The sequence below is a fragment of the Drosophila arizonae genome, chromosome 4 (genome assembly GCF_054131065.1).
Source record: "Drosophila arizonae isolate 15081-1271.41 chromosome 4, UAZ_ARI_1.0, whole genome shotgun sequence".
Taxonomy (NCBI): Eukaryota; Metazoa; Arthropoda; class Insecta; order Diptera; family Drosophilidae; genus Drosophila; species Drosophila arizonae.
The window spans coordinates 12,211,410-12,238,985 of record NC_142924.1 but is presented as its reverse complement, the minus strand read 5'-3'; the positions used below and the strand labels follow the sequence as shown (position 1 = coordinate 12,238,985).

At 43.4% G+C, this 27,576-nt stretch overlaps 7 protein-coding genes across 14 annotated transcripts; 2 read left to right on the top strand and 5 right to left on the bottom strand.

Annotated features, from left to right (window-relative positions):
* Positions 1-123: 123 nt before the first annotated feature.
* Positions 124-6,641, bottom strand: Ack (activated Cdc42 kinase). Of its 5 annotated transcripts, none has more exons than XM_089467741.1 (4): positions 6,240-6,641; positions 5,644-5,818; positions 2,771-3,911; positions 124-2,707 (listed from the first exon to the last, which is right to left on the bottom strand). In XM_089467741.1, the coding sequence occupies exons 3-4, from the start codon at positions 3,898-3,900 to the stop codon at positions 553-555; spliced, it is 3,285 nt and encodes a 1,094-aa protein (XP_089323867.1). In that variant the 5' UTR covers positions 3,901-3,911; positions 5,644-5,818; positions 6,240-6,641; the 3' UTR covers positions 124-552. The 5 variants fall into 5 exon arrangements, with proteins under 5 accessions (XP_089323867.1, XP_017861456.1, XP_089323866.1 ...); XM_018005967.2 differs by having other exon boundaries at positions 5,644-5,814; XM_089467740.1 differs by having other exon boundaries at positions 5,644-6,641.
* Positions 6,642-6,743: 102 nt separating this feature from the next.
* Noc1 (Nucleolar complex protein 1) lies at positions 6,744-10,749 on the top strand. The gene is made up of 5 exons (XM_018005964.2): positions 6,744-7,637; positions 7,699-7,813; positions 7,878-9,437; positions 9,506-10,342; positions 10,411-10,749. Exons 1-5 carry the CDS (start codon positions 6,858-6,860, stop codon positions 10,650-10,652), a joined length of 3,534 nt encoding a protein of 1,177 aa, XP_017861453.1. The 5' UTR covers positions 6,744-6,857; the 3' UTR covers positions 10,653-10,749.
* Positions 10,750-10,949: 200 nt separating this feature from the next.
* Positions 10,950-22,465, bottom strand: JIL-1 (JIL-1 kinase). Of its 4 annotated transcripts, none has more exons than XM_089467736.1 (8): positions 21,643-22,465; positions 20,163-21,206; positions 17,404-17,472; positions 17,193-17,326; positions 15,629-15,713; positions 14,756-15,567; positions 14,248-14,702; positions 10,950-14,185 (listed from the first exon to the last, which is right to left on the bottom strand). In XM_089467736.1, the coding sequence occupies exons 2-8, from the start codon at positions 21,100-21,102 to the stop codon at positions 12,895-12,897; spliced, it is 3,786 nt and encodes a 1,261-aa protein (XP_089323862.1). In that variant the 5' UTR covers positions 21,103-21,206; positions 21,643-22,465; the 3' UTR covers positions 10,950-12,894. The 4 variants fall into 4 exon arrangements, with proteins under 4 accessions (XP_089323862.1, XP_017861451.1, XP_089323863.1 ...); XM_018005962.2 differs by having other exon boundaries at positions 20,163-21,165; XM_089467737.1 differs by having other exon boundaries at positions 20,163-21,149.
* A 354-nt stretch (positions 22,466-22,819) lies between these two features.
* Positions 22,820-23,777, bottom strand: Iyd (Iodotyrosine deiodinase). Its single transcript, XM_018005182.2, has 2 exons — positions 23,633-23,777; positions 22,820-23,572 (listed from the first exon to the last, which is right to left on the bottom strand). The coding sequence occupies exons 1-2, from the start codon at positions 23,775-23,777 to the stop codon at positions 22,872-22,874; spliced, it is 846 nt and encodes a 281-aa protein (XP_017860671.2). The 3' UTR covers positions 22,820-22,871.
* A 117-nt stretch (positions 23,778-23,894) lies between these two features.
* On the bottom strand, positions 23,895-25,641 carry LOC149269140 (uncharacterized). The gene has a single exon (XM_089467758.1). The coding sequence runs from the start codon at positions 25,449-25,451 to the stop codon at positions 23,895-23,897; it is 1,557 nt and encodes a 518-aa protein (XP_089323884.1). The 5' UTR covers positions 25,452-25,641.
* Positions 25,642-26,400: 759 nt separating this feature from the next.
* Irbp18 (Inverted repeat binding protein 18 kDa) lies at positions 26,401-27,061 on the bottom strand. The gene is made up of 2 exons (XM_018006018.2): positions 26,927-27,061; positions 26,401-26,815 (listed from the first exon to the last, which is right to left on the bottom strand). Exons 1-2 carry the CDS (start codon positions 27,035-27,037, stop codon positions 26,561-26,563), a joined length of 366 nt encoding a protein of 121 aa, XP_017861507.1. The 5' UTR covers positions 27,038-27,061; the 3' UTR covers positions 26,401-26,560.
* On the top strand, positions 26,448-27,572 carry LOC108612933 (uncharacterized). Its single transcript, XM_018006020.2, has 2 exons — positions 26,448-26,496; positions 27,019-27,572. Exons 1-2 carry the CDS (start codon positions 26,448-26,450, stop codon positions 27,066-27,068), a joined length of 99 nt encoding a protein of 32 aa, XP_017861509.1. The 3' UTR covers positions 27,069-27,572.
* Positions 27,573-27,576: the final 4 nt, after the last annotated feature.

Below are 27,576 nucleotides of genomic sequence, written 5' to 3'. Positions count from 1 at the left end.
ACACAATCGATAAGCTGTGTTATCGATAGATATATTGCGAATTGTAAAGTAACGAGTGGTAGCGAGTAAATGGAAAAAATTTCTCCGTTATTTTCAAATAGTTTTCGTTGCATAAAAAAGACATTTATATTTTGTAACAATTACATATAATTTATTTATTTAATAACTAACTAAATAGCGGACATTCTTCATTAGTATTTTCGCAGTTTCCAGCTTGCGTCGTTAATTGTTGCATACATAAGTGCAATTAATAAATTTTGCATTAAAATATATACAGTTAGGATGCAATAACAATTACAAAAATTCATTTCAAATTGTTGCTTAAGCTAAAACAGAATATATATGCTTTTGTGTGTGTGTGTGTTTGCAGTCATTGGACATTTGATCCATTTGCTGAAAATGGTATTCATTCATTTTAGTTCGAGAGTATTTCGCAAAGATTCGAGACTTATTTGTTAATAAATATAAAATAGACAAGGTCAAATACTAATTTATATATCAAGCTATACTAATATGTTGTGCCCGAACTGCTAGCTAATTGGCTCGTCCTCTTTAACTCTGCTGCAGCAGCACCTCCGCAGCCAGCTCCAAACTCCAGCCGGTCTGCTGCAGTGCCTGCTCGCATTGCGGCCTGCCGGCCACGCCCAGCCGGGTCAGCTGATCGATCTTATAGTGCCTCATTGCAAGTTGGACATCGCCGCTGGCGGCGCGCAGCGCATTGCGCACATCCTGCTCAACGGCGGCGCTGCCCAGCTCGAGCATCAGCTGCTGTAGCTTCTCCTGCTCCCGCTGCGCCTCTGCCGGCACTGGCGCGTACAGCTGATGGGCGCCCTCGAGCTGCTGTTGCTGCTGCTGGCGCATCTTGTCCAGACGCCGCTGAATCTGCTGTGCCGAGAGTGGAGGCGGTGCCAGCGGCGCCGGGCGATGGGGACGCAGATAATCATCCAGCGGCACCTCATCATAGATGGCTGCACCACCATTGGCTCCATTGGGCACCTGGCCGTAATAGGCGGATCCGGCCATGCTAGCAGCCACGGGATCATAGCGCTCGCTGCCAGTGGCTGCTATGCTGCCATAGAGCGAGGCACTGGAGGCATAGACGCTGCTGCTCTTGGGAGCCACCACCCGATTGGAGATGGCCACAAAGGAGTGATTCGTCTCAGGCTGCTGCAATTGCAGTGAGTGCAGGTGATTCTGATACAGTTGCTCCGGCTGCTCGGGCGGCGGCTGGGCGTAATACTCGGAGGGCGTTGCTGCCACACGCTCATACCAGATGCGATTCACTAGACTCTGCGTGCTCGTGGTGGCGGCTGCTGCTGCTGCGGCTGCGGCTGCGGCAGTCTCCACATTGTTTTGTTTGGGTGTGGGTGAAGCCTGGCTGGCATTGGAGGTGGGACTGGAGTGATTCGACTGATTCCCACTGCCAGCAGCATTCTTCAGAGGTGTGAGATTCTGCTTGTAGACGATCTCTTTGTTGGCATACATCTGCGCCGAGTTGCGCTGGTAATCCTCCTGCGCCTTGTTGCTGCTGCTGTACATGTCCTTCTCAAGCTCGGCTATAAAGGATTTGTCCAGCAACACGCTCTCCGATGAAGCAGGCGGCTGCTGCTGCTGTTGCTGCACCACCTCATGCCGCTCCAAGGAGAGATTGCTCAGATTATACTGCATGGCAGCGGACTCCAGGGCAGGAATATTCTCCTTGTTCGCATGCCCATTGGACATGCCAAAGAGATTCTTGCGCGCGGCCGGACTGCCATAGATGGGAGCTACCACAGCCACTGGATCAGGAGTCGGCGCATTCGAGTAGAGCATTAGAGCGCCAGCATTAGAAGCCTCCAGGCTGCTCGTATCGAACGGATCCCGTACAGGCGTCTGCTGCTCGCGCTTCTGCTGCTGCGCAAACTCCATGGTGTTGGAGTAGGTGGGCGGCATTTGATAGGGCGGCGGCTGCAATCGAGCGGGCGAGGCGCCGTTCGCCTCGAAGTCAAACTGCGGCTGTTCGTTGAAGTAGGTGGGCGTGTTGGGGCCCGAGGAATAGCTTGTGCCCGCACCACTTTCATTAAACGTGGGCACATCAATGGGCGCGTCCAGCAGGCAGAAGCTGCTGTCCAGCTGCAGCGAAGAGCTATCGCCCATGCCCAAGCCAGCGGTCGGTCGCATCTCTGGCGAGATGTCGATCAGTATGCCCTCCTCCTGCTGATGCGGCGGTGGCGGTCGCTGTGGACCCACCAGACTCTTCGTCTTGACCGCATTGCGCCGCTGCAGCCCAGCCGAATCGTTGACGAGTTTGTTGTAGGCGAACTGCTTGCTCGATATGGACTTGCGCTCCTTGGCGTGTGCATCCTTGCCATGCGATGGCGGCGTTCCCTGCGGCTTTAGAGAGGCGCACTTGCGCTGTCGCTCTTCGCTGTTGGACAGCACCGCACCGCCAGCACCTGCACCACCACCCCAACAGAGGCCAAAGGACGAGCCATGCGTTGAGCTGTTGCCGCGCATTTGAACCTCGTTCTGGCGACGCTGCTCCAGCAGGGCGCGCGGAAAGATGCCAATGTCGAAGGTGCGCTGATTTTGGCCCTTGATAAGCTTCAGCTCCGAGCGGCCATCGATGATGGCAATGGCATCGCCCGGCTCGATCTGCAGGCCCTTGGCATCATGATAGCTGCGCGAGGCGCGCATCACAGGCGGCGACATGCTGGCCAGGTATTCCCTGCAAGCGAGAGGATAAAGACAAAGATTAGCAATAGCTAAAGTGGATCTAAGCATAACCTACTTGAGTGCTGCGAATGTGGGCCGTTCCGCTGGCGTCTTGTCCCAGCACTGAAGCATCATGGCATAGACATCGGGCGGACAGGCATCCGGCTGATGCAGTCGCTCGCCCTCTCGGTCGATTTTGCGCAAGATCTGAGATCCGTTCAGCCCAACCCAGGGATCCTCTCCAAAGCTAAACATCTCCCACAGCGTCACACCAAACATCCAGGTGTCCGAAGCATGCGAGAATTGACGAAAGCGCAACGACTCGGGCGCACACCAGGGAAACGGCACCTTCTTGTGCTCGGACATCACATAGCAGTCGTCCTCCTGGGGCAGAGCACGCATGAGACCAAAGTCTCCAATCTTAATCTTATTGCCAGCGGCCAGCAGAACATTGCGGCAGGCGAGATCACGATGCAGAAAGCGCTTCTGCTCCAGATAGGCCATGCCAGTGACGATCTGCACGGACCAGTTCCAGATGTGGGTCAACGAGGTGTGGCGGCACTGCTTGCGCAGCGTGTCCAGCAGCGAGCCACGTTCCGCCAGCTCCGTTATCATCATCATGGGCTGAGAGAGCACCACACCGTATAGACGCACCAGGTTCGAGTGATCGAGGGCGTGCATGGCCTGCACCTCGCGGAAGAAGTCATCGATGATGCCCGGCTGGGTCAGGTTGTCCGACTTGAGCACCTTGACGGCAACCTGGAGCACCTTGCCAGACGGCGAGGCACTCCACTCACCACGTCGCACCACACCAAAGGAGCCATCGCCCAGCTTCAAGCCCAGCGTGATGTCCTTCTCGTGGATCAGGCACGTCAACGCGCCCGGTTGCATGTGCTGCTGCTGCTGTTGCTGCTGCTTCTTGGACGAGGGCTGCTTGCCCCCACCGATCAGTTTCGAGAGTATATTCTTGCGCCACTGATGCGCCTTCTTCTTGCGCACCGCATCCATCAGCCGGCGAATGGCAGGCTTGCCCAGCCCGCAGCGCTCCAGATCGTCGCGCAGGACATAGTCAAAGTGCGCCAGCCTAGTCACCTGCAGATCATCACGTATGCGTTCCAGGAACTGCTCCAGCTGCACCTCGCGCAGCAGATCTTCCAGCCAAGCCGTCTCGCTGACGCCGCCGTCGCCACCCGCAGGCGAGCCCATTATTCGGTGTACTGCAAGAAGCATTGATCAAACGGGTAAAAGGAATTTGTAAATTTTAAAAGTTAACGGAACTAATATATGTATAAGCCAGTTTTAGGGCAGATCAGTTAAAAAAAAAAAAAAGGATGAATAAGTGTCTAGGCTGTAAGGAATAAAATTCCTATTTAAAACTTTTAAACAAGATTTTTGATAAGATTTGCCAATTTATATTTTTAGTATTTTTGGTTTTGTATTGTTTTTCCTGTTTAAAATAACCTTTTTTGTTTTTCAACAGAAATCGACAGAGTATTTAAAAATGATTTAAAATGGCTTTTTCAACATGGCAAATTCTAAAATTTACTTAAAATACCTTCTTTTGTTTTTGGTATTTTTCGCAACATTTTGACATAGTTTTCATATGCGACCATTCACTCTTGCAAACAAGCTGCATACATTGAAATTGGTTTGTTTTTCTTTTTCTTCTTTCTACCTAATTGTGGTACTTCCCACGCTCACGAAATATGGGAAATTTCGATTTGCATGCCGCTCACGTATGCCCACTGTACGGAAACTCTTTGAATTGTTTCGAACATTTTTAATAGGGGTTGGAGGGGCGTGCCTTCATACTTGTTGCTTGCTTCGCATCGCCACGGTCTTCAAATGGCCGCAGCGAACTTGAACCCAGAGTGTCATAACATAACGGTCCTAAAGTACTTTGTTAGCGAAAGTGCTATATGACAGTAAATGGACAAACAGCAAATTAAAATTGCCGACGCATTGTCTCTGTCGGCGTCGGCGTCAGCGTCTGCGTCGCCGTTGTAGCTTTATTATCAATAGTAGCATTACGTCAGCTATAAACGGTGACAGCGCAAGCGACTGGCTCGACGCAGAATGCGACAGAGACGGCAACTGCGCTGCAGCAGCTGCATGCAAGTGGGCCATGCATGATGGAAGTGAGTGACAGAGAGAGAGGGAGAGGCGGAATGAGAGACCGAAACCGACACTAAGCAAATGAGAGAGCAGCCCCAACCACAGACAGAGCATTCGTGACGTCAAATTTGAGCTGCGACTGCGACTGCAACGAGTTTCAAAAGAATTCTCGGCGCGTGCTAAAGTTGCGGTTGCAAACGATAAGAGCCGGAGGTAAGTTGTTTGAGTAAGTATAGAATGAGTGCAGCCCGTATTTTTAGAGCCGCTGACAAAGATTGATTCCAGCGATAAGCTTTGCAAAAAAACTTGAGCTAATAACGCCTAACAAACAAAGCCATTGAGCAATTATTAAGACGGAAACAATTAGTGTTGTAAAGCGGATGCGGCGACACAGAAAAAACATACATTTTCAAACTGCTTGGAAAGTGGATATTCCACAAATTGGAATATTCAATTTTCACAAAGTACAATATTTTCATTTTGGTATAAAATAGAAATACTAATTTATATTTGTTTAAAATGTAAAATTTGTAAACGATGATTAATTTTTATTTTAAGCCAAATGACACAGTTCAAAATTTCAAACTGTCGCTTCCAGAAATTGGAAAACTATGCACTATAGCCTTTACTAATTTTACAAACATAATGTCAACGTTAATTAATTTCTATTCTCAGCCCCATGTCACTGTCCATTCTAATCCGAATTTGTGGTGGCGATCAACCACCACCGTAAAAAAAAAGGAACAGTTGGCTTAACAAAGGGATACAAAAGATTTACAGTTGTGTGAATTCCCAATAGATTGGTAATAGGAACAGCAAAAATGGAACACTTACCAAAGCGAGCTTCTGTCGAGTGGTTTTGGATTTTTTTTTTTCTTTTTTTGGGAGCAGCTGCAGCCGCTGCTGGCCGAATAAAGTCACAGGCTGTGGCTCAGCGAAGCGTTGACGCTTCCGTTGTCGTTGTTATTGTTGTTGTCGGCTGCTGCACTTTGCGAAACTTCCTGTCTTGCTGGTAAACAGGTTGTGAAGATGAAACTGAAACTCAATATGTGTGCACAGCTTGGACAGACGTCGCAGTCGCAGCCGCAGCAGCAGGCGCAAGGTGAAGGACGTCGACGTCGACGGCGCCGTCTGCGTTGTCTTTGTATGTATGTGTATGTGTGTGTGTGCTGCTTTGTTTACACTCGCACAAATAGCAGCTGGCTCGAGATGCGGCAACGTTGTACATGGAAATTGGCCATCATCACCGTCATAATCGAGACGAATTGAGGAGCAGGAGGAGACCGCTTAATATTAATTTAGTTGGGCCCCCACACACGCACACACGCAAACACTAATGCACAATCCGCACTGCTCTTTTCCTCTGCTGCTGCTGCTGCTGCTGCTTTCGTCGTCACAGTTTTTTGCACAAATTTTTCTTGCGTTTTTACCCTTTCGTTGTCGCTTGTTGTTGTTGCCAGCGTTTATTTTGTTACATATTCCTCGCATTAGTTTTGTGTAATTTCGCATAAATTAAACAAAAATTAACGTTTTCCATGGAAATGCGCGCACGAAAGACAGCACAAAATAAAGACAGCGAACAAAAAATATGCGAGGGGCGAATGCACGAAACGAAGCTTTAGCTATTGCTGTTGTTGCTGCGTTGACAAGCGCGACAGAGCTTTTATTCGAGTCACGTTTACGGCTTGTGTTTCAGCAGCAGCGAACAACAAAAAACAAAGAGCGAGGCTTAATTATATTTTGAAAATAAAATCTGCTAGTAAAACTCGTGCGACGCAGACGCCTCCTGCGTATGTTGATATTGTACCAATACTGGACGGTTGTGTTACCGCGCATTGAAAGCGATAATATACTGACTTCCAGTGTCTATAATATACTAAAACAGTCATGCGACTCGTAATTGCGTCGTCAGTGCGGTCACACTGCACATGTGTGTGTGTAGCTGCTTCGCGCTGAATGCCAGCTGTTTTTAAGCACACGTGCGGCGAGTTTAGATTCTTGGAGTCTGTGTCTGATTTAATGTTAAACTGCTTAAATAAGTTAAGAATATGCCGGCAGCTGTAGCTACAGGTGTGCAAATCAATGGTTCATTGAAAAACAAAAAGATTGTATTTAATGACGATGGCGAGGCTGTGACGAAGCCCAAGTGGGAGAAGCACAACAACAATAAAGGTGCGTCAAATGGGCAGGTGAAAAAGCCGCAGAAAATTAAATTCGGTGAGGATGAACATGCGGCAGAGAAGGCTGCAGTAGTAACAAGTGTGAAAAATAAAAAGATTGTCTTCAATGACGATGGCGAGGCAGTGACAAAGCCCCAGTGGGAGAAGCACAACAATAAAAAATCGTCTAATGGACAGGCAAAAAAGCCACAGAGAATTAAATTTGGGGCTAATGGCGATGCAGAAGAGAAGGCCGCTGTACAAACAGGCTCCAGAAACAAAAAGATTGTCTTCAATGATGACGGGGAAGCTGTGGCCAAGCCCAAGTGGGAGAAGAATAACAAAATCAAGCCACAAAATAATAAAAATGCGTCAAACAGACATGTTAAACAGCCGCAGAGAATTAAATTTGATGACGCAGAAGAGGAGGAAGTGCAGCCTGTAGAGCCTAAGCCGAAGGCAGCTAAAAAGGGTAACCATGTAGTCTTTAATAATAAAGGGGAAGCAAAGAAACCGCAGCGCATAAAATTCGACGAAGATGGCGAAGAAAAGGAGCAAGGATCAGAGAGCGAAAGCGAAAATGAAACGGTTGAAGGTGCGCAGAAGAAGCGGAAGAAGCAACAGTTCCAAGTGGACGATTACGACTCACAGAAGAAATGGTATCAAGTGGCAAGTATTCTAAAAAGCTATATTAAAATGTAATAAATATAATATAAGTTTGTTGATGCAGTACACGGAATATCCCAGCAGTGATGAGGTGCTGGACATGAAGGAGAACGATCAGCTGGAGCTGTTTAATCTGTGCAAAGCCGCCTTTGAGTCAGAGAAGACAACATTCAATAAGCGTAGGAGTTTCTATAAATAAATATATAAATGAATATTAAAATACCAAATATATTGCTATTCCAGGTAATCCCACGGATGCTCGCTGGCTGCAAACGGCGTTACACAAGGGCACAGCCAAGGATCGCGCCAATGCAGGTGCTCTGCTTGTGACCAGCAATCCGCTGGGCAACCTGGAGGCGCTCTCCAATCTGATTGCCTTCTGCAAAATATCCAACAAGAGCAGCAACGATGTCATTGCCGTGCTCACGGATCTGTGGCAGGAGGTGCTGCTGCCGCCGCAGCGTAAACTGCTGGCCATACACACGCGCGGCGCCGATTGGAAGCTATTGAAGAAGCAGGATTTGGCCAAGGAGCAAACACGTCGCATCTACGCCTATTGGTACTTCGAGAACGAGCTGAAGGATCAGTATCACGAGTACTTAAAGAATCTAATGCAGGGCCTGCAAACGGGCCAGGAACACAACAAAACAGCTGCCATTGTGGCCGCGTCGAAGCTGCTCGCCTATGCACCAGAAAAGGAGCAAATGCTGCTCACGATGCTCATCAATAAGTTGGGCGATCCCATCGCCAAAATCGCCTCCAAGGCGCTGCATCATCTCACCGAGGTGGCCCAGAGGCACCCCAACATGTGCGGCGTCATTGTAGCCGAGGCCGAGAAGCTGCTCTTCCGCAACAACATTGCCGAGCGTGCCCAGCACTTTGCGCTGTGCTTCCTCGCCAGCATAGCGCCGTCCGGACGGCCGGAGGTGTGCACCAAGTTGGTCAATATATGCTTTGCTCTATTCAAGGTGCTCGTGCAGAAGGGCGCCGTCAACAATCGCACCATGCAAGCGATTCTGCGCTGCCTGCAGAAGGCCATCGTCGAAGCGCAACCGGCCAAAGGCAGCACCGAGCTGCTGACCAAGGAGATGCAGGACACCATCTATAGGCTGGTACACCTGGCCGACATACGCGTCTCGGTGCAAACGTTGGGACTGCTGCTGCAACTAGTGACAGTGAAGACCGAGAAATCGGATCGCTTCTACAATGCGCTCTATGTCAAACTCCTGGATCTGAATCTGATCAACATCGGCAGCAAGACCGCAGCCCAGTTGCTACACATTGTGCACCGCGCCGTCCACATAGACAAGCATGTGGCCAGAGCGCAGGCATTCATCAAGCGCCTGCTCCAGCTGGCGCTCTATGCGCCGCCCAACATGTCCGCTGGCTGCTTGATCGTGCTCCACAAGCTGCTGCGCATGCGCCGCGAGCTGGTGGGTGGCATTGGAGACATCGAAATGGCGGCGAATGCAAAGCAACTGCTGCCCGCTGCTGCAGCTGAGGATCTGGACAAGTTTGGCAGTGATGGTGAGGAGGTGTATAAGGATGCCGATGTAGAGCAAAATGAGGCGGAAGTGAAAGAGGAAAAGGAAGAGGAAAAGCAAACTGTAGCCAGCTCATGGCATCATGTGAATCTTGTGGGTACCGAGTCGAAGGTGCGCGAGATTGATGCCTGCAAATATGATCCCTATCATCGAGTGCCGGCCTTCGCAGGCGCTGGTTATGCGCTGCGGAACGAGTTACTGCTGCTGCGCCAGCATTTTCATCCCACGGTGCAGGTGTTTGCTGAGAACATACTGCTAGGTAAGGAAGTAACACTTAGTCATCCTCCGAGCACCATTCCGTATATATTAATTCCCTTTCTCTTTTAGAGAAACGCATTGATTACTATGGCGACCCATTGCGTGACTTTGGATTGCCGCATTTCCTGGAGCGTTTCGCCTTCAAGAATCCCAAGAAATTGGACCATCAGCAGGCAGTTGATGGCGCCGCCAGCGTTGCCCACAAACGATACACATCGTTCGGCGCACGTGGCAAGCCCGTCAAGTCACTGACCAAGGCAACCTGTACAGAGGACGAGATGTTTATATTCAATTATCTGGAGCATAAACGCAAGCAGGTGGAGCTGATGGAGCAGACGAAGAAGCAAAAGAAAGTGGAGAAAGTGGAATCAACAGAAGCGGCTGATGATGAGCTGAAAGAAGGTGAAGTGGATGATGATGAGTTTGAATCATATTTGGATGACTTCTTTGGCAAGAAGCTGAAGAAGGGCGCGGATGGAGAGCAGGACGAAGAAGAGCTCAATTTCCTGCAGGAACTGGGTGGGGAGCTGCAGACTGATAAGTCCAAAAAGAAGGATAAGAAGAAGAAACAAACAGAGGATGATGAAATGGATGACGAATGGGATGATGGAGCGGAGGATGAAGATGATGAGGAGGCCGATGAGCTATCAGATGCAGCGGCAGAGGATCAGTCAGATGATGAGACGGGCTCAATCGATTTGGAGCCGATTGACAACGATGAGGACGACGATGATGATGGCGATGATGATGAAGGTTTGATAATGGGTGACGATAGTGATGACAGCGAAGGTCCTGAAAGTCCTGATGATGATGATGATGAAGATTCGCCACCCAAGAAGAAGAAATCACGCAAAGATGGCGCCATGGATGAACGCAACTTTGCACAGAAGCTGAAGCACAGCGACGGTGCGTATGAGTTAAGTATGATATATAATTCCTTTATATTAATATATGTATATTTAATCCGATTCTAGACATGAGCTCTCTGTTTGCTGCTGCGGACGATTTTTCAGCGCTGCTCGAGGAGACTGGCAAAACCAAGGGACAGGGCACCAGCAATGCGGTCTTCAACAAGGACAAATCGTCTGATAAACAGCTGAAATGGGAGGAGAAACGAAGATCGAATAGCAAAACCTACACAAGTAAAAAGTTTGGCGGAGGCAAAGCTAAGAAAGGAGGGGGAAAGCCAAAATTGGGCAAAAAGCGAAAACATTAGCATGGAATTGAGATGAAGAGCGGAAATTGCGACTGGTTTTATATACAAAAAATCTAATTGTGTTATGAATTATGTAAATAAACAATTAAATGATTTATGCTTATGTTTTATATATCAAATTTCCGTCTAAATTCAAATTTCTTTTTGGCTTTACTTCCGATGCATGTTAATTTCTCGAAAGCTTTGCAGTCCGACGAGCTAGTTCACTGTTGATCACATATCGATACTTTACAGCCTTTGTGCCTTATCGATTACTCGATAGCTGCTACAGTTGGCGGCTCTAAAATACTGCAGAAATAATATTTGAATTATTTTATTTTAACTTTATATACAAACTTTGGTGACTTAAACGCTAGCAAGTTAAATTGTGGTTTATATGTATTTTCTTCCATTTGTACACCTAAAAACAACGATCAATCGAGCGCTTCGTCTGTGTATATGTTTGTAATTCTTATAGATAATCTACACAATATGCTAAAATAAGATATTTGCGATTTGATTGTTTATCTTAACTGGTAATTAATTGTTGTTGTTGTCGTCCCCTCGATTGTTGCTTAAAATATGTTTTATCTATATGTATATGTATATGTATATGTATATACTATTGGAACCTTAGAAACTATTGCGTCGGTTGTAAAAATTCTCCTTTATAATAATCATAATAATGCTTGGGCTCTCAATTGATCTGAAAAACCAGCATTTTGTATTTTGGCTTCCTCTTAGTGGTAATTCATATGTTTATATATTTTTGTTTTTGGTTTAACATTTTTCATTTGTTTTTTGTTGTTTGTTTTCTAAGGCAACTTGTTTAAAGGCAACTTTAATATATTATTAAATCTTATTCGCTTTACACTAAACTTTTTCGGGCCTCGAGCTCTTTGTCAAATGCGTTCCACAGAAATTAATTAATTTATGTAGATATGTGTTTATTTTTGTTCTTGTCAGAGTTAAAATCAAACTAAATTTAATCAAATAAAACAAATTAAAAGAAAATAATAAATTTATCTTTTTTTTTTGTGATTTATGCATTTAAAATTTATTTCATTTTAATTCTTCATACAGTTGATAAACGCTCTTAAGTGTTTTATGTTGGGTATTTTTTTTTTTTTTTTTTTTTTTTTTTTTTGGAAATTTCAATTATTTTCTTTTTGCTAACAAAACAAAATGTATAAAACAAATCAAAGAAAACATAAGTTAACAATAGATAAACTTAAATTAAGATTATTTTTATGCCTGGAGAGTCATAATCATAATATAGGAGATTAGACATAATTAAATTATACAGAAAGATATTTCACACGTAGCAAATGGAAATTATTTGTTACATTTTTTTCACTTTGCTGCAGTTGATTAAAAATATGAAAATGTTCACTTTTCAAAAAGAATTCATTTAATTTATGTTTTACTTGTTTTTCTTCCTCATTTTTGTTGTGGTTGTATTCGTTTAACAATTATTTATAAACTTAACATAGAGCACAACTTAAAGCGTAATATTAATATTATTATTATTATTATTATAGATATTCATACATATTTGTTTATGTATGTGTAAGACTATTTTATGTTGTGTTTAGTTTTCCTTTCGTTAATTAACTTAATTCACTATCTTTGCACTTAAATAATTTTCAAAATTTTATGCCAAAAAACTCCATATACAGTTGCTACGATTTGTTCTTACAGATTTTCTGAATTTTGTTTTTCTTTTGTTTTTCTTAAGACTCTGTACAATACACTAAAAAAAAAAAACAATTCACTAATCCAACAATGCAATTTAAAATGTTTTGTGTGTGTATGTGTGTGTGCGGAGTTAGATATTTCAATAATGAATCAAAGTCAAATTCAACTTATGCTTATGATTTACAGAATAACAACTTTCAAATCTCTATCGACAGGATCTTTGGTGCCGCTCAATGCTCCACCCGTTCGACCCACATTCGGTATCCTCCATATATTCATGCACGCATATATGTTTTCTTTCTTTTTTGCTTCCCTCTTTTCACTAAATTGTTGCCATCAGGTTGCGCCGTCTCAATCGTCCTCCGTCCAGCGATTTTCTTTTCCTAGCTATACTCAATATCTGCCGTCAGCTCCCCTGCTGCTGTCTTTGCTTCTGCCGCGGCCTCTGCCATTGCGTCGGCCATTCGTTGGCCGACGTGAGCATAGCCTGCAGCAGCTGCTGCTCATCCTCGTCGATGACAGGCGCAGCTACTATCACCGGCTCATCTTTCGTGTCCAGCGAATGTCATTCAAAGACATAACGCTGGCGCAGTGCACGCGCCCTCTCTGGCTGCACACGCGTCGGTGGGCGCGGCACCTTGGGCGGTCGCTTGGCTCGGCGCAGCGCTGGCGGACGCGGACGAGGGAATATCAATGGCTTCTCATACGCCTCGTCTGGGGTTTCTGCCTTGATGGTGAGCGAGCAATAGACGCGTCTCTCCTTCTTAAAGCGATGTTTGAGCACCTGCTGCACGCCATTGAGCAGCAGACAGAAGTGACGCCAGCTGGCGCGTGATTTGCGCCACGTGTACTTCGTCTTGCCAAAGCCATACAGATCGCTGAGGGGACGCGGCGACTGACGGTTTGTTGCGGGCGATGCTTGTGACTTTGTCACTGGCACCACCTCCGCCACTGGCGGTAGTTGCTGCATCAGCAGATACAGATCAGCCTTTGAGTCTTCCTCCGCTGGCGGTGAGCCAGCTGTTTCCAGCAACTCGGTGCGCCGCTGTTGGCGCGTGAGTGGACCTCTACTGGCCTCCACGGGCAGTTCCATTGGAGCTGGCGCAACAGGTGGCAGCATAGCGGCTGCGGTCTCTGGTTGGCTAGTAACATTGCCATCTTGTGATTGTTGCAGCGGCAGCTCAGTGTAATACTCGGAGGGCAGACGCAGTGGCGGCGCATGTTCGTCAAAGCCATGGAAGTCGATAAGCGCATCAAAGTCCGGATCATAGACGCACTGCGTAATATCCTCATTGGTCGTCGGCTCTTCTGCATAGTCGCCGCTGCCCACCTCTGTAGTTGACTTTTGTTGCATTGCCACCAGCAATTGTTTTTGATTTTCCTGCTTGATCGACAGTTCGAATGGCTGCTCCATGGTGTCTTCACTTAAGTCGACCAGAATCTGTTCAGGCGCTGGTACGATGTCTATGTCATGATCCATATTCTCCCGCAGCCATTCGCTCTCAAGTATGTCACTCAACTGGGGTCGATCAGCGGGATCTCTTTGCAGGCACCAGGTGACCAACTTCCTAAACTCTGTACTGGCGCTTAGCCAGCGCTTGGAGCTCTGATTGAAAGCTTCGCGCTGGATACGCTTCCGCACCTTGTGATGAGCCTCGGGAGTGTGGTCGCAATCGCCCTCGTACTGGCGATACGGCGCATGACCCACAAGCATTGTGTAGAGCGTCGCTCCAAGGCCATAAATATCCACAGCTGGCGAATAGGTAACTACATTGAGATCCGTTAACAGCTCCGGCGGCGCATAGTCCAGCGTATAGCGTGGCTTATCGCGCCAGCTCTCGAATCGACTGTTGTAGCTGTAAAAAAGGTAAACGTAAATTATTTTTGTCGATTCGCAAAATGGGAGTATTAAGCCTACCAGGCATTGCCAAAGTCCACCACCTTGACGTCGAGGCTGTCGCGGCTTACGAACATAATGTTCTCTGGTTTGAGGTCACCGTGTATGAAATGCTTGGAGTGCACATGCTGCACAGCGTGCACCAGCTGCCGAAATATCTTGCGACAGCTGTCCTCATTGAGGGTTCTGGTGTGCAGATAGCTGGCTAGCTCCTCGCCGCACAAGTACTCCTGAATGATCCACACCTCACACTTGTCACGGAACGTGCCGTGATAGTTGACAATGTTGCGGTGGCAATGAGTGTCCAAGGCACACGATGTGAGTGCATCCACTTCGGAGGCCCGAAATTTGGACAGTGGTATGACCTTTGCCATGAACACAATATCTGAAGCATCCACCACAAAGTAGCAGGTGCCATAGGCACCCTTCACCGTGCGTGTGCCCAACTCCAGGTCATCGGGTCGTGATGGTATATTCTGCAAGGAAATTCGATTAGAACGGAATGATTTGAGAATGCTATACTGCTTACCTGTAGGTCAGGATTGCAGTACTCAATCTGGCAGAGATTTTCACGTCGCATTTCCTCCAAATGCTCGGGTGCCACATATGTGTAGCCACGAAACAGCCGAATACGTGAGGGTGGTGCATCACATTCGGGATCCTCTGGCAACTGGTCGGTAAACTCGTTGCTGAAGTTTTGCACATCGTCCTCGGCATTGAGCGTTGGCTTGTACGGCGCTTTGCGACGCTTGTTGCGCAGCTCTTGCCAGTTAATACCAGTGAAGAATGGATGCTCCTTGATCTCAGTGGCATCCCTATGATTGCCGCCCAATCGCCGTTTCGGATTCTTCTCCAGCATCTTAAGCACGAAATCTCGAGCATTGGCGCTGAACGTGGAGGGTATCAATGGCTGTTCCTTTTGTATGCGACGTGAGATCTCCGATTGTTGACTCTGACCATCAGAGGTGGCAAATGGCGAAGCGCCCGTCAGCAGCTCAAAAGTGAGGACACCCACCGACCACCAATCGACGGCACTGTCATGACCCGGCGGCCCAGTTCGTATAATCTCCGGTGCCATATACTCCAGTGTGCCACAGAAGCTGTGCGCACGATATTCATTCTCGGCGGTGAGTATTTTGGACAGACCGAAATCGGATAGCACAATGTGACCATCGCCATCCAATAGAATGTTCTCTAGCTTGATGTCACGATATATAATGCCCAGCTGATGCAGCTGCTCCAGTGCCAGTACCACCTCAGCAATATATACACGAACGCGTGCCTCCTCGAAATGCTCCGCATGGTAGAGATGTGTGAACAGTTCTCCGCCATTAGCAAAGTCTACAAATGCAAACATTGAATTAGAGCATATATAATATAGATATTGTTCGGAGAAACTTACCAAGCACTAGATAGAGTTTCGATGATGACTGGAACGCATAGTGTAGCCCAACCAGAAACGGACTGCGCTGCACTGCTTCGAGAACCTGAAAAATTTGAAGAGGTTGTGTTATTAGTTATATGAAATAATTATCATATGTGAACTAAATATTTATTATAGTTAGGATTACGAAATGAAAAAAGAAGTCGATAACAAAATGCACTCCGCGGCATATCGATTAATCTTGTTCGCTTTGCTTTGAAGCTTATTTGCCTTATCTTTACGCTACTGTTTCTGTGCTTTGTTTATTAATTTCGTGCGGCGCTGGGTAATTGCCGTTTTTGTTGTTGCTAGGCTGAGCCGCTGAGGCGCTAACTGTACACAACAGCTGTTTGGAAATTTCCCCAACACGAATATCCCAAACATACAGAAAATGCCCCAAAGCGCCTCCAATACACACATATGTAGATATGTATGTATGTGTGTCTACTTTGTCTGCCTACGTGAAAGTGAAAATATATTTTTGTTTAATTTAATTTCGTACTGAAATTCATTTATCTCATCTTTCTCTTTTTCCTCTCATAGACAATTGTCAAGCGTTTTGTTGCATATACAACTTTCACCTTTCTCGAATTTGTTCCTTTCCTTTTTTGGCACAAGCAACAACAACAACAATAGCGGGAACAGCACAAAACACAAGGCGGAGAGCAAGCAGGAAATTTATACACATACTACTGCCGGTAGTAAATAGCCTCACTCTCTCCACTCATTTACCCTCCCACACCTACAGTTTAACTATGTCGCGATCTGGGTTAGTGGCACAAGCGTCATAGACATCGTTGTTGTTTGTGTACCTTGAAAATCAAGTACGCTAAGTGCGTGTGCGTGTACCTGTCTCAGTGTGTGTGTGTCAGTGTGCGTGTGCCTGAGCGTCTGCGTATCTGTGCGTATATCTGACAACGGCAACAATCAAGGCATTGCACAATTGTAAATTGTTCGCGAAAAATCCCCTTTTTGGCTAGTGTGTGCTCTCTCTCTCTCTCTCTCATTCTCTTTAACCACCTTCACCTGTTTGCAGTTATTCAACCAACATTTTCGTTATCTTTTCTATTTTCAATGCCGCTAACCGGTTGTGGATTGCATACACACATACACACACAAAATAATAAGCATGCACACACATACACAGTGGATCAGCTTGCTCTCTTTCAACTCTCTCGGTCAGCTCCACTATCTTTGACAGTCCGTTAGCTTTTTGCCGGTGCAACAAGTTGAGCGAGTGCTGAGCGCTGAGCAAGCTTATTCTTGTCAGTATGTTTAATGTATGTATATGTATGTGTAATCAACCGCGTTTGGATTCTTACTTCGTTTTCGGCCGCCGACACTTTTTATTCTCTTTTCTCTCTACCTTATTTCGTGTACGTGCAACAACTGAAGGTTTTTTATTTCAATTAGCTGCGCTGATCATGCTGAAGAAAAAACTTTGATTTGGACACGTTTCGCAACTTTGTAAGGGTTTTCTCGTTTTTTCTTTTTTATGCACTTGGCTTTTAATTTCTCTTTGCTGCATTTTCTTTTTACTTACCACTCGCTCCGTTTTCGTGTGCTCTGCCGTCTTGCGCTTCTGCACTACGGTTATCTTATTGAGAACCTTCATCGCATACAGCTTGCCTGCATCGTGCCTGGTCAACTTACGAACCAAGAAAACGCGTCCATATGCTAAAGGGAAATTGAAAAGAAATAAATTGATAAGTCAAGATATCTGATGTCATTTCAGTAGGTTCTTTGATGCTTACCGCCCGTGCCAAGCACGCGAATGATTTTGAAATCGTTTAGGCTCACGCGCTCATCGCTATAAAGTTTGACTGTAAAAGAAAAAAGAAAAATGGAAATTGATTAGCATACGAAATGAGAATATGTATAACTAGGATTTAGGCGGCAAATACAAAACCAGAATATTCGAACAAATACATACATATTCACAATTCATTCGCATTCACAAAACTATTGTATCGCAGCTATATAAAGCTACTTAATTATTTACCATGTCGTTGAAGCACTCGATTAGCATTATCTCAATTAAGTTGCTGAACAGCACGTGCGACACTTGAGAATGCAGCTTAATTCAAGCATAGCAAAATATTGTGGACAGAGTGGACTGTTATCGCAGTGTGTACACCCGTATGTTTACCATACCCGCGCACCCACACACGCACACATGTACATATGTATATACGATTGTACTTGCATGAAAATGTCATAAGGACGACAACAACGACAAAGAGCGGCGGGCGTCGTTGCAGCAGGTGGCTGACCCACTGAGAACGTTAAACGTGTGTACAAGGAGAGCACAAGAATTTGCAGCAGCCAATCAAAGGCATTTTGCTAACCAACTCTCTCAGTCTCTCTCGATACTCAACCTCTCGATGGAGATGACTATGGCCAAACGGTTCATTGGCCCTGTCTCGCATTTTGGCAATTTACAGTTACACTGTTGCGTCCAGACGACATTTTCACACTGAGCAAGGAATATTTTAATAAAATAAGAAAAGAAGCAAATTGCGTGCAAACAAACCTGAGCAATGCTTACATACATACATACGTTTGTAAGTACATTCAAATTTATATATTTATTAAAAATATCCCAAGTGACTCCAAGACACCAACGTCTTTTACTCCACCGCTCTCTCTCTCTCTCCCTCTCTCTTGCACAATGAATGTTTGCCAAATGAACACAGCATTTGTCAAACAATTTGCCATAGAGAGCAGAAAAGAGAGCGCCAACAGTTGACAGATACAGAGCGAGTTGAATGCCATTGCTGGACATTTGTCCTTGAACCTGTAGCCTTTCTCTTCTATGTATTTGGCCATGCGTGCCAATTTCATTGTTATTATTAGTCATTTCAGAAGAAAATTTATTTTAACTTTTGGCTTGAATCGAAATTTCATTTTGTGAAATATTCTCAGTGCATTGACATGAGTCGAAGAGGTTAATGAAACTACCCTGCTAATTTGTTATTATTTGTTGTTGCCTCAATAAACCAGTTACATATAAAATTTATATTATATATTATGCATCTAATACGTCTTGAAAAGTGACGTATTTCCATTTTCGCCGGCAGGTGGGTGCAACGAACTGAACTTGGAGTGGTGGCCCATTAAAAAAACACTTCAATAAAAATGTTTTTGAATGGCTAGCAAAATTATTGATCCAACAAAAATCTAAAAATCTAAGCGAAAGTAAAGAAACACTTTGGCGGTACCTTGCTACAAATAACCCTTTTAATATTAATATGTATGTGTTCTGACACATCCACAACAATTAAATATGTATTTATTTAATGGCCATAGCAAAGACTATCATAAATTACATACTTAGCAATACTCGCGATTTTCATCAGTAAATTTAATAATTTGTTTTAATTAATATGCTTTATTTTTAAACCGCAAAACATTCAACAAGCGTTTTTTGGCCTTGAGTGATATCTGGGTACATACAAACATGAATGTGTTCATACATACATACATTTGCATGTATTTTCATAGCAGGCTTTTAAACTGTTTAACCTCCGTGCGGTTTTCAGTTGCTTTGTTTTTTTTTTTTTTTTCTCTCTTTATTTTCGACTAGCTAAAGTTTAATGAACGCAAAAAATGTGAAAATATATATTTTTTTAATATATGATAAACAGCTGCAAACTCATTAAAACGATTTAAGTATCTTAGACTTGAAATAATATTCTCATTAAATCTTAAAGTAGATTCATGTTATCTGACAGATTCATGTAAAAGCACGGTCACTCTGTTAAAAAATGTGATGGAACTTTGTCAAAAACCGGGCGCGGTGCTGTACACAACAGTAAGCCCACAACAGCTGTCTTTTACTTCTTGTCACTCGCACTCACACACGCACACACACAAGCTTAAGAACCGTTATGAAGAGAATAATTGTTCTCTGTGTTGAGAGAATTGGCTCACGATCACGGTTGCAATGAAAAAGGGATGTAAGAGAAAAAATATTCTCTTCAACTAAACAAGTGCCAAGTTTCTACTTACGATCATAGATAAATAACAACTGCCAATTAGCCAAAAAGGTTAACACGTTTTTACATATGTAAATATGTGCATACATGCATAAATATGCAGTTGTTATTGGGATACTTGCATTGTCAAGTTCAAGTTAATCAATTGCTTACATACTCTGGCCCATACACACACGCACACATAGAGCAGCCTACATACATACATTCATACATATGCAAACAGCCAACGTCACATTTGAGCGTCGAATACTATTCGTAGTGTGGTGAATTCAGGTGAATTTAGCTTTGGGGAGAACGCAACAAACACCCAAATAAAACCATTCTCATACAGTCTGTATCTATGTATGCACTTGTAGGCAACTGTGTCAAGGTTGAATGTATGTGCCCCACATTAAAAGGATTGTGAGCAGACGAGGTCGACGTCACTGCTGATGCCGATACAAATGCATTGACCAGGCCAGCGTACCCATCCTAACGCCCCCAAAGTATGTCTAGACAGAAAAGTATTTACTCACCATATGAGCGCAGGTCGGTCACGATCTCCAGGTCCCGCTGATGTGCCTCATTTTCCAGATCCAATGGCGTGCTGTTGCTCGTGGGCATTGTATATGTTGTGGGTGGTGTAGCGGCCGCCGCTGCTGCTGCCGCCGCCGCTGCTGCAGCCGCTGCCGCTGCATTGTTGTTGTGATTGGGTTGCTGTTTGCTATTGCTAGTGGTGGGCGATTCATCGATTTCCAAGTCGCTATCCTCCTCCGTTTCGTGGTCATAGTATTCGGTGCAATCATTCTCGTCGCTCTCCGCATCCGAAATACACACAACGTCCGATACTGTATTTTGGGGCGGCGGCGAGGCCGGTGAGGCTGGTGAGGGCGGCGTTGGTATGGTGGATATGTTATTACGGTAGCTGTATTCCATTGCTGTATTTGTTGTAGCTGTTGTTTTTGTATTGGTATTTACGGTCTGCTTCTTTTTCTTATTGTTGTTAAAAGTGTTGTATTGCTTGCCGTTCGTGTTGCTCACATTATTATTCTGTTTCTTATTGTTATTATTATTATTATTATTGTTGTTGTTATTATGATTAACAGCTTTCCCGTTGTTGTTGTGCCGTTGCCCACTGGAGGACCCCGAGCTACTGCTTGTTGTCTCCATGGCATTGTGTGATTGCTTCAATTTTACATTTTTGCTACTTGTTCCATTAGTCAACTGTTGCAAAGGCTCATCGTCGCTTTGACGTCGTCGTTTATTTGTCATCGTCGACGTCGACTTACTATTTCCATTCGTCGATATGTGCCCATTGCTGAGCTGTGCTGGCCGCGCCATTTGAGCACTATCCTCAAGCGCTCTCAGCGGCGGCTGTTTACGTCTGTTCTTAGCGCCGCTTGTGCTGCTGCTAACTAATTCACACTGGTTGCGTTGTGGATGTTGTTGTGATTGTTGCTTTTGTAGACGACTCATGTTGAGTAAAGTGAGCACTCCGCTTTGCTCTCTCTAAGTTGTGGACGCTATTTGTGATAATAACTGTTTAGGGCAATTTGTAGCAGCAGCTGATTATCATGATGCTTAAGAAGTGAAAGAGAGGAGACTGCTGAGTGTACGCGAATATTATTACGCTCGCTCTATATCTTTCTCTCTCTCTCTCTTTCTGTCTTTCGTTCTCGTGCGAGCCAGTCAGTCAACAATATGGTACAGTTTGGACTAGAGATGGGCGCGTGTCAACACAAATTTGAAACACGAACAAAATAACTTTTTTTTTTTATTTATTTTTTTTTCTTTTTATTTATTGATTAGTGTATTAAATGAACTAAGCTCACTAGACTTTATCGTACGTTGTATACTACAATATGAAAATTAGATGCGTAAATTTTATTAAATTTAATATTATTTATATAACTGAACTGCATTACGCTTCATACGTACACATTTATCACGCGCGCATCTCTAGTACAGTTTGAACACAAGTTCCGACTATAAACACTTTTTAAAAAATTTACTCACCTCAGAGTAATAAAAGGCGCAAATTTGTCGGCTACATCAACTAAGCACAATTGTACTTCCACTTGCTTAGAGACTTTAGTTGCCAACAATTTTTTCTTTTATTTTTAAATGTGCATACGTTGCCGTTTTATGTAGCTTTATTTTTTACACAGGAGTTTTAAAGCCCAGGCTTATATATTATTCAACCATTTGTTAATACAAATTTGTGATAATCACAAATTTCATCAATTGCGTTTTGCGCTTGCTCTTCGTATGCACTATTTTTCTTTTGCCTTTTTGCTGTGGGTCTTTCTTATTACGCTCGCTCACACAATCATGCATACAAACAGGCAGGCGTTTTTCGGCTACGTTTCACGGTTGTTTTGTTTTGACTTGCAGATTCTGCTGTGCAATAGGCCTCACTTGTTCAAAAATTCTTTTAACGATGAAATCGTGTTTAGTGGAGCTAATATTGAGATTAAATTTTGTATTTATATATATGTATGAGTGGGGTTTTACAAGTTTTTACCGCCGCTTTCTTCTTGACATACACACACGCACACAAAACCAACACCAATGCGGCGCGACGCTCTTTGCCATCTGCTTTGCGCTCTCATTCTTTGCCACTTATTTGCTGTTGCATCGACAATAAAGCACACGTTTCATTACAATTTATCAAATAAATTTCAACCTGCATTTTTAACAATCGGCTGCAAATGTATAAGACTAAAAGTAAATAGATATATTTACTTATTAACTCATTGGAATCTTTGGTAATTTCGATAATTTCCCGACAGCGCGACCGAACACATTGAAGTTATTTATAAAATGAAATGGTATGCGATGCAATCGATATTCGTGTACGCTTCCTGTATATCGATAGTCTACTTGACCAATTGGGCTCGATCAAATTGTTAATAATTATTTTCTGATCGATATGAAAAATAAATGAAATGCCTTTGTATTAACTAAATAAGTCAGAATTACTTGCAGAATTTTGATAATATTTAAGATGATAAAATTATGCATAAATTCATATCGAACAATAGGGTTTCCCTGTAACAATTCACAGTAAATCAGCTGAGAAATAACACTTACATATTAAAACGAGTTCAATAAATTTCTAACGTTTATCGACAGGCCACCACAAATGGGATGGAGTGTTTCTGTTAACACTAAAATTAATAATGTACTAAACTATATTTGAATTCGTTTACTGTAATTTTTAAAGATATTTTGGCATAATGTTATTAATATTTAATCATGATGTCTTGTAATCTTTTCCGTTCTAAATCTGGCACACTGCAATCGTCCGCCGCATAACCGACAGCAAGTAGAATTAATAATTTTTCGTTACTGGGCCGATTGAGTAAGCGCTTCAGGGCCGGACCACAATTAAGGGGCGTAGTGACCAGCGAACAAAGCCCAGCTGCCTGGAGAGCACATAATAGTATTCCGGTTGCAATGGACGTTGATATCTCATTGTAGTAATGCAACTTCTTACGTCCATCGACCGTTGTGCCGTACGTTTGCTTAAATATTAAAATCAGATAAGGCGCATCCGTCAAATATGGCTTAATTGCGTTTGTCTGCAAAGGCCGTAAATCCGTCACCCACTGTGCGTGCATTCGTGTGCTGTAGTTAATATGCTCTTCATGCTCGACAATATCCCGCACATCTTGCTTCACTTTCATTTCTTCAATCACACAGAATGTCCAAGGCTCCGTGTGTGCTCCACTGGGTGACGTTCCAGCAGCACGAACGCAATATTCCAATACGTCTATAGGCGGTTTACAATTGGCTTTAAAGGCACGCACACTGCGACGATCATTCATCAGCTCATAGAAACGTCTGGCACCATTCGGATTGAGATTCTGCCCAGGAGCGTATGGCACATGTGGCTTCTCTTCCAAAGCTGGCTTGATGTCGGCATCGATCATCTCGAATTCGACTAGAAAGTAGAAATTAAATTGCGCGACCTTTTATATATGTATGTATAAATATCTCCTACCTGCAATATGCTCTTCCCCCGCCAACTTTTCCGCCTGTCGCCTTCGGTAAACATTGATGTATTTAATTACCATTGCGATGAGAAAACCGAAAAGAATGCTCGGCCAATGCTTGAGTAACTTTGAGCTGCTTAAAAATGCTTCCATCTTGCCTTACAGCTGTTGGAGAACTGAGAAGCGATAGAAACTCTCGCTTATCTAATTAAACTTGGTCATGGCCGAGTCGGGCTGCTCAGCGACTGATAAGATATTTAATTTGCGAATTTAGCGGTTGACTCCGTTCGCACAGTATGGACAACTGTTGCTCGAGTTTCGCAAGCTTTGGGAATTATGTGCACTGCTCATACTGGTATCACAAATATTGTAATAGGCTTCGATGGCAGTCTTACGATATTGGGTTTGCGATGGCTCGCCCTTTTTGTAGATCATTTGGCGTTTGTTTACCTCACGTAAGATCTCAATGATACGCCACTTGGCATCGAAGTAAATGCAATCTGGCGCTGAACTGAGCTCAGTTCTAATCATTTCGCATAGCGTTTCCAGCTGATGGCCATTATTCTTGGATGATCCACTGCGCTGATCCTGACTGCTGCGTGGTCGGGGAAGTCCACTACCTGAACCTGGCCTATTGAGGATGGCAATGCATTTCGGTTGCTGATTTCTGTTGCAGAGATTGCTACTTAACTGGCCACCTTGGCCAGCTCTTTGTAGTTCCGATTCGGATGTTTGTATTTGAACAGTTGCTTTCTGCTTCTCTGCAGAAGTCGGCTTCTGAAACACCGCGCTTGCACGCTCGGATTTTGTATTTTTGTTATTTAATACCGTGTCACTTCTTGATCTATCTATCTTCACTGATTCCGTTTCATTTTTAGATTTATCTATCATCAGTGGTTCCTCACCCGTTTTCGATTTGTCAACCTCTTGCGCTTCTGCATAATTTTTCGATTTGAAGCTCTTTTGTGATTCGGTATATTTCTGTCTTTTGTCTTCATCTGCATTCTCTTCGTTTTTCCACCTGCTTTCTTTTCTATTCTTGAGTTTCATTGATTTCTTTTCGTTATTTGGTAATGACACATTTTGTATATTTTTGGATTTCATTCCCACAAATTGCGATCCTGGCACAGATGAAGCGCATTTATTTCGCAGACTCGCGATGCTGTACGGCGCCAGCTCTGAAGTCGAGAGTACTTGGCTACTTTGAGTGACAAGGGAGGATACATCCTTGCCCGTATGTTCGTCCTCAGCTCCCTCCCTGCTCGTACTGATGAAAGGCACTAGAAATAGAAACTCATTGTAGTATTTAATTGTGGGCATCAAAATGTCACCGTGGTTGAGACGCGCATCCTGAATCAAGGCATATTCACGTTCAAATGCCGTGCGCAGCTCCGTAATCGTAGCTTCAATCTGTGGCCCAGTTTGGTTTTTAAAAGACCGCGCTATGTCCGAATAATATATATTCTCGATTTGCTTGTTGCCATATTGTGAGTTGTGGCGATTATAGAGATTTTCGTATTTCGAATATAGACCAATCAGACGGCGTGTATCGTCGTCACTTAGAGGAGCATTGGGCTGATTAATTTCCTTTTTATTTGGCTGTCCTCCTTTTGATTTGCTGCTAGATCCGAATTTAAAAAAGCCGCGGAAACCTTTTGATTTATGACTTGATTGAACTACAGCACCTTCTTTTATAGGGGCTTCCACTGCGTCATCGGTAGTGGCGTTAGGTACATCTTTACTGAACCTTGACATCGTTGGCAGTTCTTGTGTCTTCAATCCGGAATCTGAAGACTTGAAAGAGTTGGGTTTGTGTTTTTGTTCCATTCTCTGCAATCTGTCGTTTTAGCAGATAAATATTTGAGTTGGAGTGAAGATTTGGAACAAAATCGTTTAACGGTAGCAGCATTTTTTACTGTGACAAATTTGGTAGCATATTATAAAATAAAGTTAACAATTAAATTACAAAATTTGAATATTTTTAAATGAATTTTGACTGCGCACGTCTTACAATTTATCGACAATTCTTTCAATGCAACCCTAATCAGTGTTCATACAGAATTTTTCAGCACTCAAAAAAAAAAATCATTTTATAGTATTAACAGATAAAAATATTTATCTTTCACATTTATCTTTTAATTATTTAATGCTAACAACTGATTAGAAACCACGAAAGTTATGAATACTGTTAAGTCAACTGTTAAATAACAGCTGTCCCTCATCCAAGTCTGTAAACAGGCCATGGGGCAACAACAAACTAACAAAAACAAGTTACGTGAAATATAAATGGACTAATAAGCAAAAAAAAGTAAATGACATGGCCAGCCGTGCGATTACAAAAGCACAGAATTCGTTCTAGTCGTACAGTCATCGTCAATTAAACTTGTTATTTAATTGAAATCCAGAGCTAGCTATGTGTTTGGCACTGCGAGTTTAGCATGTGACGTTCCTCGTAGCAACAATCATGTACTATTTGCTGTCAAATCGAGCCGGGAGATGTTAATTAAATGTTATAGTTCCACTTTAAATTTATTGAATTCAAAATATTAATATCAATTTTATATACAAATCATATGTTTCGTCATTTCGTAAATTCGTGCATACTCAATCTAACGTAGACCAACATTTACATAAAAAGTGCAATAAATCAATGCCCACCAGTGAGAAGGCGGAAGTGACCAAAGCTGACACAACAACAACAACAAAGAGCAAAAGACTGAACAGCCAATTCTAACGGGATTTTGGCACAAGAAACAACAACAAACAGTAAAAGAACTTTTGCTTTACATTTAACGTTGATTTATTAAAATTAACAACGGAAAAATGGATGAGGTTTTCTCACTGCACATGGAAAAGCTCGACGTCTACGACGGTTAGTAAAGGGAATAATCTAAAAATATGTAAATAATATTAGGTAAATTAAGATTAATTGTTCGTTAGTCATTTCGATTGGGTGATGTCGTCAAATCGTCGTCGTTGTCCTCATCAGAGGATCTTAAAATCTCCTCGATTATTGGATCCTGTTCTTCGCTCTTTATGCCTTGCATGATCAAGCTCCGCAGATAAATAATTTTTTCCTTTTCGGCCTGTACTCTTGTCGCCAGTTGTAAATTCTCCTGTTTTAAGGCATTGATGCGCCCTCTGCGTTCCTCGGCAGTTTTCTTAGTTTTTTCACGCGTGCGCTGCACAGCCTAAAGAAAAATAAATCACAGACAATAAACAGAGTGCAATAATTTTTAGATGCTATTTCGGGGTCGCATATCTAGGCTAGCAACATTGTTGTACATTGTATTTACATTTACCTCATTATTCTTTTTTCTTTTCAACTTGTACGCGGGATCCTGCATCTGTTCATTCGCTGTCGCATTGCCGGTGCTGGTTGACGCTTTTGCAGTGTTGCTCCTGGCTGGCATTCTCTCGGTGATAATATTAATTTGTATTTAGTTAAATGCTGCTTCGTTTTACTAGATAAAAATGTAGACAGCAAACAAACGCAAGTCGTTGTGAAATTACAACGCGAATGATGTACCAAAGCGTAATTGTAAAACATATGTGCCCTATTGGAGCAAGTGTTGGAAAGCGAGCTGCTGTCATTGCCTATCAAATAAAATAGAGATGCGGTATTATACAATTAATTTATCGACTTGAGTAAGCTATAGAAAAATACAACCTTCAAGAGGACTTTCAACAATAGAAAATTAAATTAATATCTACGTCCCCGAAGCATATATTGTTTTGCTCACAACATGGTATTATTTTTGCCGATATGCGAAAACAACAGAACTATAAGTTAATACAATTTGTTTGTAAAGACTGATTTCTTGTATGTAGTTAATTAAGATAAATAATTGGAACGTAATAAATTTTAATGTGGAAACAAAAAAGATGTAAATTATTTGAAATGTATTAATTATGATTGAATAAATATTTTTTAAATCAAACTCGTGAGTTT